The 15,737-nt window shown below is 25.0% G+C and overlaps 1 protein-coding gene across 2 annotated transcripts in view; it reads left to right on the top strand.

Moving 5' to 3' along the window:
* Window positions 1-15,737, top strand: part of LOC100570961 (transformation/transcription domain-associated protein) — a 41,797-nt gene that overhangs the window by 10,441 nt on the left and 15,619 nt on the right. For both annotated transcript variants that reach the window (XM_029485910.1, XM_029485908.1), the window contains exons 15-40: window positions 52-221; window positions 1,081-1,226; window positions 1,302-1,461; window positions 2,079-2,221; window positions 4,491-4,579; window positions 4,851-5,110; window positions 5,186-5,410; window positions 5,470-5,634; window positions 5,786-5,981; window positions 6,061-6,362; window positions 6,433-6,616; window positions 6,741-6,967; window positions 7,054-7,174; window positions 9,875-10,008; window positions 10,598-10,759; window positions 10,820-11,065; window positions 11,691-11,949; window positions 13,343-13,548; window positions 13,623-13,778; window positions 13,849-13,986; window positions 14,084-14,425; window positions 14,507-14,587; window positions 14,696-14,788; window positions 14,847-14,994; window positions 15,114-15,409; window positions 15,531-15,676. In XM_029485910.1, coding sequence (XP_029341770.1) covers window positions 52-221; window positions 1,081-1,226; window positions 1,302-1,461; window positions 2,079-2,221; window positions 4,491-4,579; window positions 4,851-5,110; window positions 5,186-5,410; window positions 5,470-5,634; window positions 5,786-5,981; window positions 6,061-6,362; window positions 6,433-6,616; window positions 6,741-6,967; window positions 7,054-7,174; window positions 9,875-10,008; window positions 10,598-10,759; window positions 10,820-11,065; window positions 11,691-11,949; window positions 13,343-13,548; window positions 13,623-13,778; window positions 13,849-13,986; window positions 14,084-14,425; window positions 14,507-14,587; window positions 14,696-14,788; window positions 14,847-14,994; window positions 15,114-15,409; window positions 15,531-15,676 — 4,795 coding nt within the window. The remainder of the gene's footprint in view (window positions 1-51; window positions 222-1,080; window positions 1,227-1,301; window positions 1,462-2,078; window positions 2,222-4,490; window positions 4,580-4,850; window positions 5,111-5,185; window positions 5,411-5,469; window positions 5,635-5,785; window positions 5,982-6,060; window positions 6,363-6,432; window positions 6,617-6,740; window positions 6,968-7,053; window positions 7,175-9,874; window positions 10,009-10,597; window positions 10,760-10,819; window positions 11,066-11,690; window positions 11,950-13,342; window positions 13,549-13,622; window positions 13,779-13,848; window positions 13,987-14,083; window positions 14,426-14,506; window positions 14,588-14,695; window positions 14,789-14,846; window positions 14,995-15,113; window positions 15,410-15,530; window positions 15,677-15,737) is intronic.

Genomic DNA, 15,737 nt, shown 5'->3' with positions numbered 1-15,737 from the left:
CTTCTTTGCCTAAATCGTTTTCATAAATAATTGATTTTTATTGTTGTACAGATTTACTTTCATACCACAAAAGTTTAACAAATGATTTGGTTGAAATAAAAGTTGCGCTTGCAGAGTTGTGTTTGGCTGAGTGTATGTTTAAAGTGGTTCTTCATTCTCATATAATGGATCTATTGTCAGTAATTGCTTATTCATTACAAATACCTAAATTAACTCCACAAGTATGTATATAATATATTATTTAATCTATGTTGATATATTTCATTGTATATTAGATATATACATTTATATTCAGTTGAATCCACTTAAAGGGGACACCTGCTTAATGGGACATTAATGACAGTCCCGAATGAATGTATTGTATGTAAAATTCTTCACAAACAGGTCACCGCCAGATGTAGGAATTCGACTGTATATTATATATTTTGTATTTTATGAAAATTATTTAATTATTAGCATAATATCTATGATAAGAATATGACATTGATATTGAACAATGTATATTTTAAATTCTATCTAAAAAAAATTTCCCATTTTGGATAAACTTTTTAGATCAATATTCATTTTTAATAAAATGGCTGAAAATGTACCTAATTAAACAATATTAATTTATGCAACGTGATATCAACGATTTATTAAAATAAAAACCTGATAGTTTAAACAATATTTTTTATTTTAATTTCTTGGTTTCTTTTTTCTTTTATAATTTCTAATACTTTTAAAACTGCTAGACTTCTGGACTTGATAAAATACTTATACAAAATATTGTATATAAATTGATGTTGTATAAAGTTCAGAGAAGTTTAGAGAAGTTTAGAGAATTTTCCCAAAAATTAATTTTTCTCTCGAGACAGCAATTTTTCATTTATCCGACACAGTCAGTTTACTGATAAAATCAAAATATTCATTTGATTTTTGATTTTAATCTACTAAATATGATATAAAAAATTTAAAATAACAAAGATTTTAACATTTAAGATTTAAAATTTACTACTTAAATAATTGTTTATATAATTATAATTTATGTGTTTTAATTTATTTGTTAAGTTATTTCATTTTTTTTTATACAATTTTTTATAGGGCCTTGGTATTTTAGAAAAGTGTTTAGATATCTTGCCAGTTCAGTTTTTAGATACGCCTATTCTTCCAGTTCGAAATGAAATCATGAAAGGATTGTGTGATTGTATACAAAGTCCATATGAATCGATTTCAATGCCAGCTGTTAGGTGAATTTAATTTCTCAGAGAATATTTAGTTTAAGTTATTACTATTAACATGGAAATTTATTTTATTTATTAAAGTTTACTTGGAAAATTTGGAGGTCTCAATCGAAGTTCAGTTATGAATAGAGACCACCTTAAAGTTAAAGAACAATTTCATAAAGTTAATTCTAAGAAACCTAAAATATATGTAACGTTTGATGACTACGATAATACTGAATTGGAAATGAATGTTGCACCTGTAAGTAAAAAATAATGATTAAATAAAATTTAACAATTATATTAATAAATAGGTTTTGACTATCCTTTAATCACATACAATATGAATATGATAAATAGCACATGATTTTATTTTTTAAATTGAATTATCTATTTAGAGTCAAGTTTAATACTATATTGATTAAACTTTAAAATTATAACCATAGTTAGTATAGGTGTTTTAGTTGTACGAAAGATAATTTTAAATTATTTGAATAAGTTCAATTTATACATAACAGGAAAATTTGTTTATAATGATATTCTTGATAAAGCATTTCCCAGCCATTTACTTGGTCGGTTTTATATCTCACATTCAGTATATTTTTGTCATCCCCATGTAACGAAGTAAGGATATAACAATCTGATTTTCTAGGTCTCTTGAAGATGTAAGCGGATTTTAGTATTGTACTGTAATACATTTGATAATTGCCATAAACCATAGTATATTAAATTTATCATTTGGATTAAAATTAATTATAAGCTAACTTACCATAATTTTTCCAGATTTTATTTAATAAATGCTCATTAACATTTTTCAACTTCATTCAATTAAATTGTAAATTATGTTAACTTTGTATTTATTTTATGAATGTGTTATAGGGTGTGCATACTGCGGTCCAAATATTAATCTTGGACGATGATAGATTCAATAGATTACAAAGTTGGAATGTTATAAGAGGTTATCTAGTGATATCAATGGAATATGATTCTAATAGAGTTTTACAATTACTGTCAAATATCAAGTATTATAATTAGAATTTTATTATGTTTTTAAAGTATTCTTTTGTAAATATAATAATTAACATATATAATATTTATGCAAAAGATCATTATTTTGGTCTACAATGTATTACTCATCTCTAATATTGTGCAATAGAATAATGAGCTGTTTAACATTTGGTTTATACACAAAAATGAATTTGCATACGCTTAGATAATTTGAAAAATAATTATTCAAGATCTTTTAAAACATGAAATTAATTTAATTTTTATTTTAGAAGTTGGTTCAATAAATATTTTCTCAAATCTTGAGTTTAAAAGTAGATTTATTGATCTAGTGAATAAAGATACCCAAGAGTAAGATAAAGTTCAAACATTTTAATCAACCTAAATCTGGAAACTAATCTTCTGAATAGTGAATATTGTAGAATTTAAACATTCAATAATAAATTATAAATATAAATTTTAAAATACTCTTACCACTCACTTATTATACCTTAAAGGGTATGAATAATGAAGACTAGAATAAGCAGACCAAACTCATAAGGCCCCCACTCGAAAAAGTACTGTAATAAGTTACACAATTAGTCACAGGCTGCGTAGCAGTCGCAAAGGTAGCTAATAAAGCACACAACACAAAAAAATGTTTTCTACAAATTACTATAAAATATTAAATTATTTAAGTTAAACTACTATAAAAAAATGATTTGGTCTAAATTCAATGTAAAACAATATATTATTTAAGGAGATATTAGGTATTTTAGTATTACCGGCTGACGTCATTGGGTTTGACTTGATATAAATACCTATCTTACTTGTGGAAAATGTGCTGAAGACAATAGAAGTATCAGAATTACAATAAAACGCATTAATATTTTAAAAAAGATAATGGATGTTTGTACCATGTTTGGTTGAAATAAGTGATTGCTACAGTTGTAAAGGCGTATGTAACAAAAATTACTTTTATAAGATCTTAAATATTAAAAAAAAAAAAATACAAATTAGACAAATTCTGGTTCCACTAACATCCGCAGTATAAATAAACACATAATTTTTAAAAACAATAAATTCAAAAATATACTTTAAAACCAAGTAAACTATTGTGTGAAGCAACCAACTTTTAATATGACGTTGCACAATTTTATTTAATTCCTTATAACCCTTCGGATAATGTGACTGTGTGAGCCAAAATGTTAAACCTGTACCATTTTTCTTAGAATTGATAATTCTTTCAGATTAAAATTAATTTTTTTTTGTTTTGAGTTTCTTTAAGGTTGTTCCGGTGTAGTATAAAGATTATTTACGTTTTTAAGTTTCTTGGAAAATGTATGCATTGTTTTGAACCATTATATGAATCCATTTTACATTATTTAGATAATACCATTACGCATTAATACATGTGTATGACATAATATTATGTATGTTTCATTTACATTTTTTTATTGTTTTATTACATGTTCAAAAATAAAATTTAAAAAAAGATTTGGGGGGAGGGTACTTGTCCCTAGTTCTACCAGGTTACAGCACTGCATGTATGAATGTTTAATTTTACAAGCTATAAAATGAATAATGAGTAAATATTCAAAATAATGCAAACATTTACAAAAAAAAAAACATTAATAATCACTACACCACGAGGGTTAAAGTAGGAATCATATGACCGCAACGCTGCCTGTGGTCATTTACCCATCCTATTATAGCACCCGGTTCTGATGCCATTTTACATACATACAATATTTTACAATATATTTTACATACATGTAATATTTTACAATATATTTTACATGCATGCAATATTTTACAATATATTTTACAGTACAATCAATATATCTTACAACCATATTATTTAATATTGACTTCTATAAGATAAAGTAAACTTCTTGTATGTTGTGAAGTGTTAATCTTATGTTATTTAACTTTTATTGAAATAAAATAACATTTCACGTATAATAATATGATTGATTTTATGCTTTCAAATTATATTAGGAATTATTGACTTGTCTCCTGATTGAAAAGTCAATGAAGTATGCTTCATTTGATTAAGTTAATAAGCCGGTTATTAAATTATACGAATATGTTATATATAAATATATATATTTTAAGCATAAGAGAAAATCTAAAACCTACAATTTTTTTTTAGCTTATTATCATTAATGTTATTAAGTAGAAATTATTTTTCTTGTAAGGCATATTATGTATGTTAGATGCTATTATTAATAAAATATATTTATGAGCACTTATTTTCTAACAACTGAAATATTATTTGATATGGACATTATTTGTAAATTTCAGATTGGAAACATTGATAAAAAAGTTTGCAGATAATGAGTTACAATATACTAATACTATTACTGATGAAACATATATTAAAGCATTAACTGGTAATTACAAATTTTATTTGTTTTAAATATCAAACATTATAACTTATTTTATTGTTGAGTATAATATTTAGTCACCTCTGGGTAGTTTGATGTTTAAAGAAATTGAAAAACATTTTAATTTTCAAAAATGTTGATTTTACAAAAAAAAAAAAAAAAACTTAAGTTGTTAGAAGATATTTTTAATATAACATTTATAGTGATTGATATTCAAGTTACCAGAGGATTGGCTGTCTTTTGAAATTTATTAATTTTATCAATATTTACTATTAAGGTTTAATGATTTGCTGTGATGATGAATATTTGAAAGTGGACGCTTTAAAATTTTTTAACGAATTCTTCAAAAGAATTATTTATATTTCCATATGCCACTTTAGCGATATTTCGTATGGATACATTTTAGAAGTTAACCCTTATATTATAACTGATGCTATTTGTGCAGTATTATCCAATGAAAAGGAAAATATTATTAATTTTGGTGTAAAAGCTACAGAATTTATCTTAAGAGAATCGCGCAATATCCTAGGAGATAATGTATGTATTAATTATTTAATATAATTATAAACTATATTTATTTTAATCTTAATAACAAATATATTGCTATTTTAGGTGGTTTATTTTCCTTTTATTACTTACATGTTCAGGCAATTTTGTGAACTTTGCTATGATTTAAGTTGGATTCATAAACGCGGAGGTTGCTTGGGACTGCAAACTTTGTTTTCAAATTTACTGAAAGAAGATACTGAGGCTAACGATTATTCCAATTGGTTTATTAAACATTTTAATAATACATTTAGAGCCACGCTGTTCATATTTTTCGATTATAACAGACATGTATTATTCTTAATAATTTATATTTTATCAATATTATAAATATATTTTTTACATTTTAGTTGACATTTGGTACTCTAAAAATTGCTGAAAGTAATTTAGAAAACATGTTAAACTGGCTTTACTGGGTTAAACCAAATAATCCATCACATGATTTGATACAGGACACTATTTTGATGGAGATTACTGATTACATAACTGGACCAAACGATTTGCTCAGAGAACAGGTTTTAAAATAATTAAATATGAAAATACTTTTACTTTTTAACTTCCTGGTATATAGTTGTCATAAGTTAAAATCTAAATTATATTATATTTTACATTTTTGTTTCAAGTGCATTTACAAGTATTATATTTTATGTCTATACTTTTTTACAGTCCATAAAAATAATTAACTTAATGGCAAAACAACAACAAAAATCGGTTTCGGATATTTTAGAGCCATACTACAAGCAAATTCAACTAGCTATTCCGGGAAATCGATTATTTGATACTTATACTTTTAAATCTCAAATTGGTATGATGAAAGGGCACATATTTTGTGCATTGCATTCTATTCCTACTGAACAATTTGGTAAGTTGTATACAGATTTAACTATGTTATAATATTTTAAAATTGTAAATCTCATTTGTATTTTTTTTTTCAATCACAGACATTTTAAATAAAATAAATTTATTTTACTTCAATATAATCAATATTGTATGCAAAGGTGATAATAAAGAAATTAGTTCAATAAAGATGTTGGAATGTTTAACATCTACTCAGTTATTTGAATTTCGTCAAACAGCCATGGAAGTTTTAGTACACTGTTCAAGTTTTATGGAAAATTCAGATAATATTTTAATATTTGAAATATTTTTAAACGCACTAATGAGTTCTGATATTAAAATGCAAGAAATAGTGTACCAATGTTTAAAATCTCGTAGCATAAATCTGATCATAGAATTAAAAATGGTAAAATAAATAAAATGAAAGTTTGTTTGAAAGTACCTTTGTAGCTTAACTAAATTAAATTTTTGTTTAGGTGGATAAATTATTATTATATTATAATGATCTGTTTCAAGATCCAGAAAAGGTTACATTAATAAATATCAATTACATTTTTTATGTAACAAAATTATTTCCATCTAGTCCAAATAAGATGTTTTGTACAACTTTATTAAACTCATTTCAATATTTATGGAACAATCAAAATCGTTGTATTCATAGTAAGGAAATAATAGTAATAATTATTATTCTCATTTTAATTTTTAAAATATACTTAAATATATTAAGAATTTAAAATTGCTAAATTAATTATAATTCATGCCTTTTAATACAATTTTTTTTTAGGAACATCCATGTATGAACTTGAACTTAGTTTAGAGAAAATTTTACAAATAGTTAGTCAAATAACAGAAACACATTTTTTTCATATTAAAGAAATTTGTGAATTTATTTTGAATCAAAATACTTTAAATGTTGAGTTGTGCAATAGATTATATCCATATTTGACTGAATGTTTGTTGAAATTTCCAGTAGACTGTGTACAATTATTTTTTTTAGAACAAAATATCAAGGTTTGATTTTTTTTAAGTAACATTATCATAATATAGTATATTTTGAAAATAAAACATTCAGATTTAATTAAAAAAATTTGATTTAGAACTCAACTTGGACTTTATTTTTTAATTCAATGATACGGAATAACAAATGTGAAATTCTCAGAAATGTGATGACATCAGACTGTACGCACCTTGAAACTTTGTTGTCAGCTTCAAGAATTGGTTAGTTTTTATTTTTATTTTAAATATATATTTTTAACATTATTGAATCAATTATATGTACAATTTTATGTTATTGACATTTTGAATTATTAAAAATATAATAATGATTATAGTACTTTACCCTCTATAACACATTAATAACTGTTTGTGTGTGTAAATTGTATTTTTTGTGTATAAAATTATGATTTTACTTTGAATTTTTATATCAGTAAGAATGAAGAGGTACAACTAAAAACATAGAAAACCTGGGTTTTATAGATTACTGATGGTAAAGTGGTTTGATTTTTAAGCTTTTACCAATTGATCTAGGTAAATTGTAGAAAAACAAAATAATTTCAATCAAACTGATAAAAATATTATAAAAGTCATGCAATTCAATTTTATTTGTGCTTAAATATAATCAGTAAAAATGAATAATAATAATTACTAGGCCAAAAAGCGAAGTATCAAAGTCAAATAGAATTTACCAAGTTCTATTGATGCAAACCCAAATTCTGATAGTTGCTAGTAGTGAATGCTAGGTTTTATCGGTAGTCATCAGGGTTCAGACTTTATGCGCTAAAAAACAATAAAATACATATATAAATTTTACATATACACTAAAAAAAGCTCAAATATGCAGTATAATATGCAATTACTTTTTTATAATGTATATATTTATATAATAATAAACTTGGAAAAAGCATAATTATTAAAAAAAAAAAAATGTATTTACAAATTGTTGTGTATATTTTTTGTTTATAGATCTTAAAGCATTATTCTCAGTCCTAAATTAAAAAAAAAAGTTAAATGCATCAAATACAGCAAATATTAAATCATTATATTAATTTAACCCTAGATTACACGCGATTAAAAATATTCACGAGATTCCAAGCACACAGTGTTTTTGACCATGTATTAAAATATTTCAATTAAAACTCGATAAATTGAAATAATAATTATTTTATTGATTTTAAATAAATACAAATTGTCAAATGATTTAATTGATACATAATATAAACAAATTAAATTTTCATATAAATGTTATTAGGTATATTAGGTTATTTATTATATTAAATATTTTATTCTAAAAAAGATTATCTTCCATCGTTCATTGTGAACAGTTTTGGCAAATCGAAGGCGCTATATTATGTTCTTTACATATATAAGATTGGCACTCGTTATACAATTTTGATGTTTTTCGATTTTTTTTCCAATTACAAAATGCATATCTTCTAGGAGCATTTGACGTCTTTTGTTCTGGTTCCTCTATAGCGTTAAAGATTTCACGTATACAAACTTTTATATTCATTGGAATGTTTTTTATCTGTACTCTTTCCAACATATATTTATAAACTAATGCTTTTGAAAGACATTTTAAATATTCTCTGTGAACAATTTTTGCATTAGTGTTACTAGCATAAATAATTTGGCATTTTATGCCCGCAATATTTAGAACAGTAAAAAATATTGTCAATGGCCAACGACGGCTGTTTCTTGAGACGTAATACTTTCCTTTCATTTGGTCAACAGTGTTGACTCCCCCTTTTGTCGAGTTTTAAAATTTGATCTTTTCAGGCTTCGATCTAGCACAGTCAGTATCAATGTTATCATTGTTATGCATAGTTGATATAACCAAAACAATTTTCTAACAAAGTCTTCAAAAAATGATCGTATTGGTGCAAGATTGTCCGCAGATTGTCTCAATGTAGGTGTTGATATATCATCAAAACGAATTGCTCTAAGTCATAAATAAAAGCGATTCATACCCATCGATAATCTAAAATATTCAATACCTGTACTGTCCATAGACCATAAATCATTTATATTCACATGAAAAGACCTTGATGAACACCTGCTAAATATAATAAACCGATTAGCGCTTTTATTTCCGTTAGACTAGTCGGTCTTGCATCACGTGAACGATCAAATTTTGGGCTTATACAGTCAAGATAAATACTCGTTTATGTAACTATTTGTTCCAAAATAGAATCTGGAAAAGATAAATTCCACGATTTTTCAACACTATTTGCATTTTTAGCAAGTGCTTCTACTCCAGGTACATTATTATTACGTTAATATTTCATATTTTTAAAACAATGAACAAAATTCTAAAAGCCCGATCTTTTTGACCATGAAGCGTATGCTCTAGGGTTAAAAACAAAATATATTTTATTATTCAAACTATTTTAAATATGACCGCGCTATCATACAACCATTTACAATTAATACTCAGTATATACTATAGTTCAAAATATAGACAAGGTGATGATGTGCGGTAGGTTTTTTATTTTTAAATTATTGAAAATTTGTTCGTTATTGATTAATTAACATTTAATTTAGTAAAGTATGCAAAAATAGGCAACAAATATTTGTATTTTGACTGTAGGTATCGGGGAACAAATTTGTATTGAATCAGATTTTGAATATGCAGCTTCTTAAGAAATGCGTGAAGTACTGAGGCCTGGTATCATTCTTTTACCATAACATAAATATCCATTATATTATATTATTCCGTAAGGAAACAAATTAAATGGTATATACGAATTTGCAGTATGATAGGTCAATGTTAATATGTTTATGATTTCAACTTTCAATAAAATAAATTTACATACATTGTCACAATATGCTAACATGTTTTTAGTTGTCATTAGTATATAGCATTATTAATTATTCATTGTAAACTTAACATTTATTCTTTATTTATTTTTATATATTTAGACCCATCAAGAACTATTCAATATGAAAGTATTCAAATAATTTATAACTTAGTACAAACAGAAAAAAAATGGATTTTTAGTTCAAAAAAGATTATAAGCATTATACTAAATATTTGGACTAGTCCTCAGTACAAAGTAAGTTTTTATTACACATTATACAATTAAATTAAAGTTGTTATTTGTAAAAAAGTGAAACATTCGTATAATATACACTTTTCATTGTGGTTCCTAGTGATCTAGGGGTTCCGCAGACCCATCCAAATTCAATATTATTAACTTTATTGTAATGATCATTATAATTAATTTAGTTATTGTTCTTTTAAATTGATATTCTTAATTTTGAGGCTATTTAGATATTTTTACCAACTTCATGGTTACATGAACAAAAGTTTTTAAAAACCGTTGGCTTATTCTATTAAGTTCAACCTTAATCAAACGATGTTACACAACTGCGAACTTTTTACTTTTTTGATAGCACATAGCAAAAATTATAGACGTATCAAAGAAATAATATTTTCTTCCTAAAATTCGAGTAACATTGTTAGTTGTAATTTTTATATAGTTGTATAGCAATAATGATAATAAAAATGATTTTCACTATCATAAATTATTATAATTATAAACAATAATATAACGTTTAAATTTCTAATTTTTTTTTCAAAAGTCATTGATTAACAAATTAATAATAAATCATAATATAAAATTATTTTGATAACTTTTTAAGGAGCGTTATAAAAATTTAGCTGCTATTAAATCAACAGAATGGAATGAACCCAAAATGCTATTAAAAATTGTACTGGCATATTATCGAGATAACAATGATGAAGTATTTATACTGTTTCAAATACTTCCTGTGTTTTCAAATCGATTTCCTATAGATATAAATGTAAGTTTTATTTGAAAAATTTTTTATGTGTTCATATTTTTTAAAATTTTATTGAAACAGTTTTTCAGAAGATTTTTAGAAAATGAAATAATACAATCAAGTAGCATACAATGGAAACGAATGGTCTTTTTTAAATTTATTGAATTGTACCAAAAAAGAACTGCAAATACTGATATTTTAGGAAAAATACTTCAATATATAATACTACCATGTTTTTCAATGTGTTATAAGAAAGGGGAAAAACAACAACTATTATGTACATTAGGTAAAATTGATGAAAATATAATTGGAGTTGTTTTAAATAAAGTAAGTATTTCCTTTTTTAATAGTAAACTAAACAATATTTTTACACTAAATATTTTCATGCACAAATATTATGTCTGCTGATATACATTACACATACATTATTTTCATGATTTATTTATGTAAATCGTCAATAATATTAAAGCTTTGTTACTAAAAAAACATTTTTTTTATATGTATTCATTACACTTTTTTACATTTTCTAAATTGGAGTTTTTAATATAATCAACAAATAAGTAATAGTATAGATTAATTTTCTGGAGGCTGTTGTTTGCGGTTTATAAATTAAAAATTTTGGGAAAAGTACAGATCCTTGAGGGATCTCCTTCATTGGTTAGATTTTGTTCAGTATTAAAAGTTACGTGTGTTTCTAATATAAAATAAATTAAAAACTATTTGTCATCTTAGACAATACAAATGTTAATTGCAAAGAATAAAGATTTTTAACCAATTATTGAAATGTAATATCAGAATACAATTACAAAAAATTTCTCTTTAATTAAGTTTATCTAATAAGCTTTAGAACATTAACGGTTTGAATGATTTTGTAAATCAGTATATGGTAGAATAAATTATTTATACTAATATTTTATATTAATAATAGCTTTCTATTAATTTATGTATTTAGATTTTTAACAATATTCGAGTTGTATTGAATGGATGTGATTTTGATGGAATTAAGGTATTCTTGTGCCAACTTATCTGTCTGTTAATTGATGATTTACTGTGTTTTAATGACAGTATTGGTGACTTGATACATAATTCCATAATATCTTGCACATGGCATAAATGTTCAATGGATATAAATGTTAAATATCACTGCTATTTGATCTTAACATACTTAATGTTATCTGAAAAACCTCCCAAAAAAGAAAAAATTTATCAAAGTTAGTTGATTTGGTTATCATTAATTATTCATTATTTAAATACACAGACTAAGATACAATGAACTGGAAACGACAAGGTGGGCTGATGACGGGGGACGGTTCACAAAAGGTTCCTCTGTTATCATCAACACTCATAATCTAATGTTTTCAGCACTACTAGTGGTTTTATTTAGCGTCACATTTTGTATCTCAGTCCGTGTTTTATTCTGTGGTTTTATACAGATGGCGCTTTAAACTCTCGATTATTATTGCAACCCCCTGCATTTACCTCTTGTACATGCTTTCGAGGCCACTGATAAGCTGCTTGTTTCCAGTTCATTATATCTTAGTCCGTGTTTAAATACAATGTTCTTTATTTTATCTATAAATTATGATTAAAATATATTGTTTAAAGGCTGTGTTTAGAGTCACTGACGTCAGCAGGGTCGGATTTGAAGGAGAGTTTTTTAAGGGCACTTGTCCACCGGTCAGCAAATGTTTGGGGCATCTGAATGCCAGAATACTATAAAAAAAATGTAAAACTTTTTGACCCCCGGTTTAGGAAATGTATGAAAAAAATATCAACTTCAAAAAATAAATATTGATTTGTATTTATATACATATTTGGGCTGCAAAACATGGGAGGACGGCATTGGGACATCCAGTGAATACAAAATTACTGTAGTATATAGGTATAAACGTTCAAAGGCTTATATAATTTATTTTTAAACAGCGCCGTGGTAGTGCCCGGAAAACACGGGTTTAATAAAGCTTGACATATTGAATGGATTTCTACTTCTAAAGGTCACCAGATTTTTTTTGACATCATTTTTAATGTACTAGGTACAGTATATAAAAACTAAAAGTATTAAATTAAATTTAACTGTATTTTTAATTTATTATTAATATAACAATCTGAAAGTACTCAAGGTTTAATTTCAATATGTTAATAAATAAAATGTTATGGGATTAAAAAACTTATTCATTTTCACCCTTCAAGTTATGAAGGTTTAATAAAATTATTATAATATTTCTCTTTCTATGCATTTTTAAATTTGTGATACATGAGCAGTGGTAATACAAACTTGAAATAAACATGTTTTAGGTAGATAGTTTTAACATGCAAGCTTGCAAATTTTTAACTTTATTCCTTAACTACTAAAAAAGATTTGCCTTCGGCATCCGAAAGTCTAAATCCGTCCCTGGACATCAGTGTTTGTAATGTGCATATGCACCTACTACAGGTACATCATGCAGTTCTCGCATTATCAACATTAACATCCATGCATAATTCATCAACACAAATATCTGTGCACGCATCATAAACACGGATGTCTGTGTCTCTAGGCACAGCATTGTTCAAATTTTTTTTTTCAATTTTTTTTGTTTTACATAATTATTATTATGGTTCTAGCGATTCATTATGAGCTTTTAAAAGCTAGCTTCAGTGAAGCGTTACCAGTAATAAATTACTCATTAAACTTGATAGTTTCTGCTATCTGTAAAAAAAATGATAATGTAGAAGGTTTAGTTTTGTGCATTAAGAAGATATTGTTCAATGAATCACAAAATGTGCCAATTCTACATCATATTTGTTTATTTGTAATTAAGTATAATACAGTAAGTTATATTATGATTATAACTTGTATAATTTCTATTAAAATTGAACTGTTTGTATTTGTATATTATTTTAGTTGTTTTTCCCTTTCAAAGAGTTTTTGATTAATAATATCATAAAAGCTTTATTTCCAATTGCTAAAACTAACAATATACCTGATTTTAAAACTACAGCAATAGAATTGGCATGTTTGATAATAAGCTGGGAACTTACAGATAGTCCTTCAAATTCGGTAATATTTTCAATATTGTATTTTTACCAAATTATTATAACTTTCCTTTTTTACCATTTGTATTAAATAGACATTAACACTTCCTCTCAAACGTTCAATTGATGATGCAAAATCTAAAGTAGAGAATAATAACTCGCAGTCACAAAAAAAGAAATCATCTCAATGTATTGAAAATTGTTTGAACTTTTTGGCAATGGTTGGGTGCCAGGTACTATAATATAATAACTATACTTAAATGTTGATTATTTGTAACCAAAATATATAAAATAAATAAAATAATAATAAATAAATTTATTTTTATATAGACACATGATGATAAACCGGAAAGCTTGATAAGTAAACTAGCAATACGCAGTAGAAAGTTATTTAAAAATATATTGAACACTGAACCAATTGATACTACGCAACTTCAATTAAAATTTGGATGGTTTGAAAAACTTTGTGACTCATTTTTGAAAAAAGAACAACTTTTTAAACAAAACCCAAAATCTATTCATGGTAACTCTTCTGCAAGTTTAATGAATTTGTTAGCAGCGTTTGAGACTATATCATTCTTGCTAAATGTTTTACCACAACATACAATGATAGAAGCTATAAAACCTGTTGAGGATCATCTCATCAAATTTCTTCAATTTGCATTTATTGAAGTAATATTATTACTCTTGAATCATTAAGGAGTTTTGAATGCAAACTTAATAAAAATTGCATTACTTATTTTATTTTAATAGGGACCTACTTTAAGCAATCCTCATAATCATAGAGATATTATAGTAACTAATCGACATCTCACTGTACTACAAGTCAAACAAGTTAGTTATTTATTTTATAAAGAGATACCATTTTTTGCTTGAATATTTAAAAGTCAATGAAATATTTCATTTATATTTGTTTTTGATTATATTCATTGTAATGTTTAGGTTAACGAAGGAACATTAAAATTCATTGCTGATATTTTAAAAACATTTTCATCAAATGAAGGATTAGAAAAGCTGCACTTATACATACAAACGGTACGAATGAACTTTTCAAATCATATGAATTAATTGACATTATAAATGTATGTTATAGATAATTTCAGAGGGTTTGAGTAGTAATTGTTCAAACAAATTAGAAATCAGTTTGACGTTATTAAGAGTTTCATTAATACATTTTCCAAATTATATGAATAATGAATTACTTAATACTATGGGAGATATAATGTTTAAATTTAATGAAAGTCAGTATATTTTGAATAACTATATTATGTAGAAATAATAAATACTAGCCTGTTTGATAAATTCAAATATATAACTACATATTTGTTATTAAATCAAAAATGTACAAATATTTTTTCAGATAACAGAAATCCAAATGTTAAGGTATTATGTTTAGAAATACTAAAAACTCATGTTGATACACTGCCACGTGTTGGTAAACAAGTATTTATTGAGAAAGTAGTAATAGAAAATTTAGATAGAGCAAGAGATTTTGAAAACAATATACCGTTTGAAGTGCAACTAAAATGTTTTGAACTTGTCATCACTTATATAAAAGATATATCTGAAGCTGCTGAAGGAGTATTATTAAATTCAACACTTCTAGAATATATAAAAACCACAACTGATGAACGAATAATGATAATAATTTTAAACGTAATTTAATTGCAATTATTTCTATCAATACTTAATTGTCATATTAAATAGTTTGTTTTTAAACATATATTATTTACATTTCTCTATTTTAAGATTTTTTAATTTTAACATATTTTTTTAGATAATCACTAAATGGATTGAGATTTGTAGGGATGAGGCTGTATTTTTTAATTGTCAAGTTATTAAAATTTTAAAATCCATCACTTTTATCAACCGGTTTCCAAAGTTAACCGATTATTGTTATAAATTGAACCTCGAAATTTTCAGGTACTTTGTGTTTAAAGCTATTATATTTTATTTGTTTTTTTAATTTATGTCAATCAGGGTT

This window comes from Acyrthosiphon pisum, chromosome X, assembly GCF_005508785.2.
Source record: "Acyrthosiphon pisum isolate AL4f chromosome X, pea_aphid_22Mar2018_4r6ur, whole genome shotgun sequence".
Classification (NCBI taxonomy): Eukaryota; Metazoa; Arthropoda; class Insecta; order Hemiptera; family Aphididae; genus Acyrthosiphon; species Acyrthosiphon pisum.
Note: the sequence above shows the minus strand (reverse complement) of the source record. Positions and strands in the feature narration are given on the sequence as shown.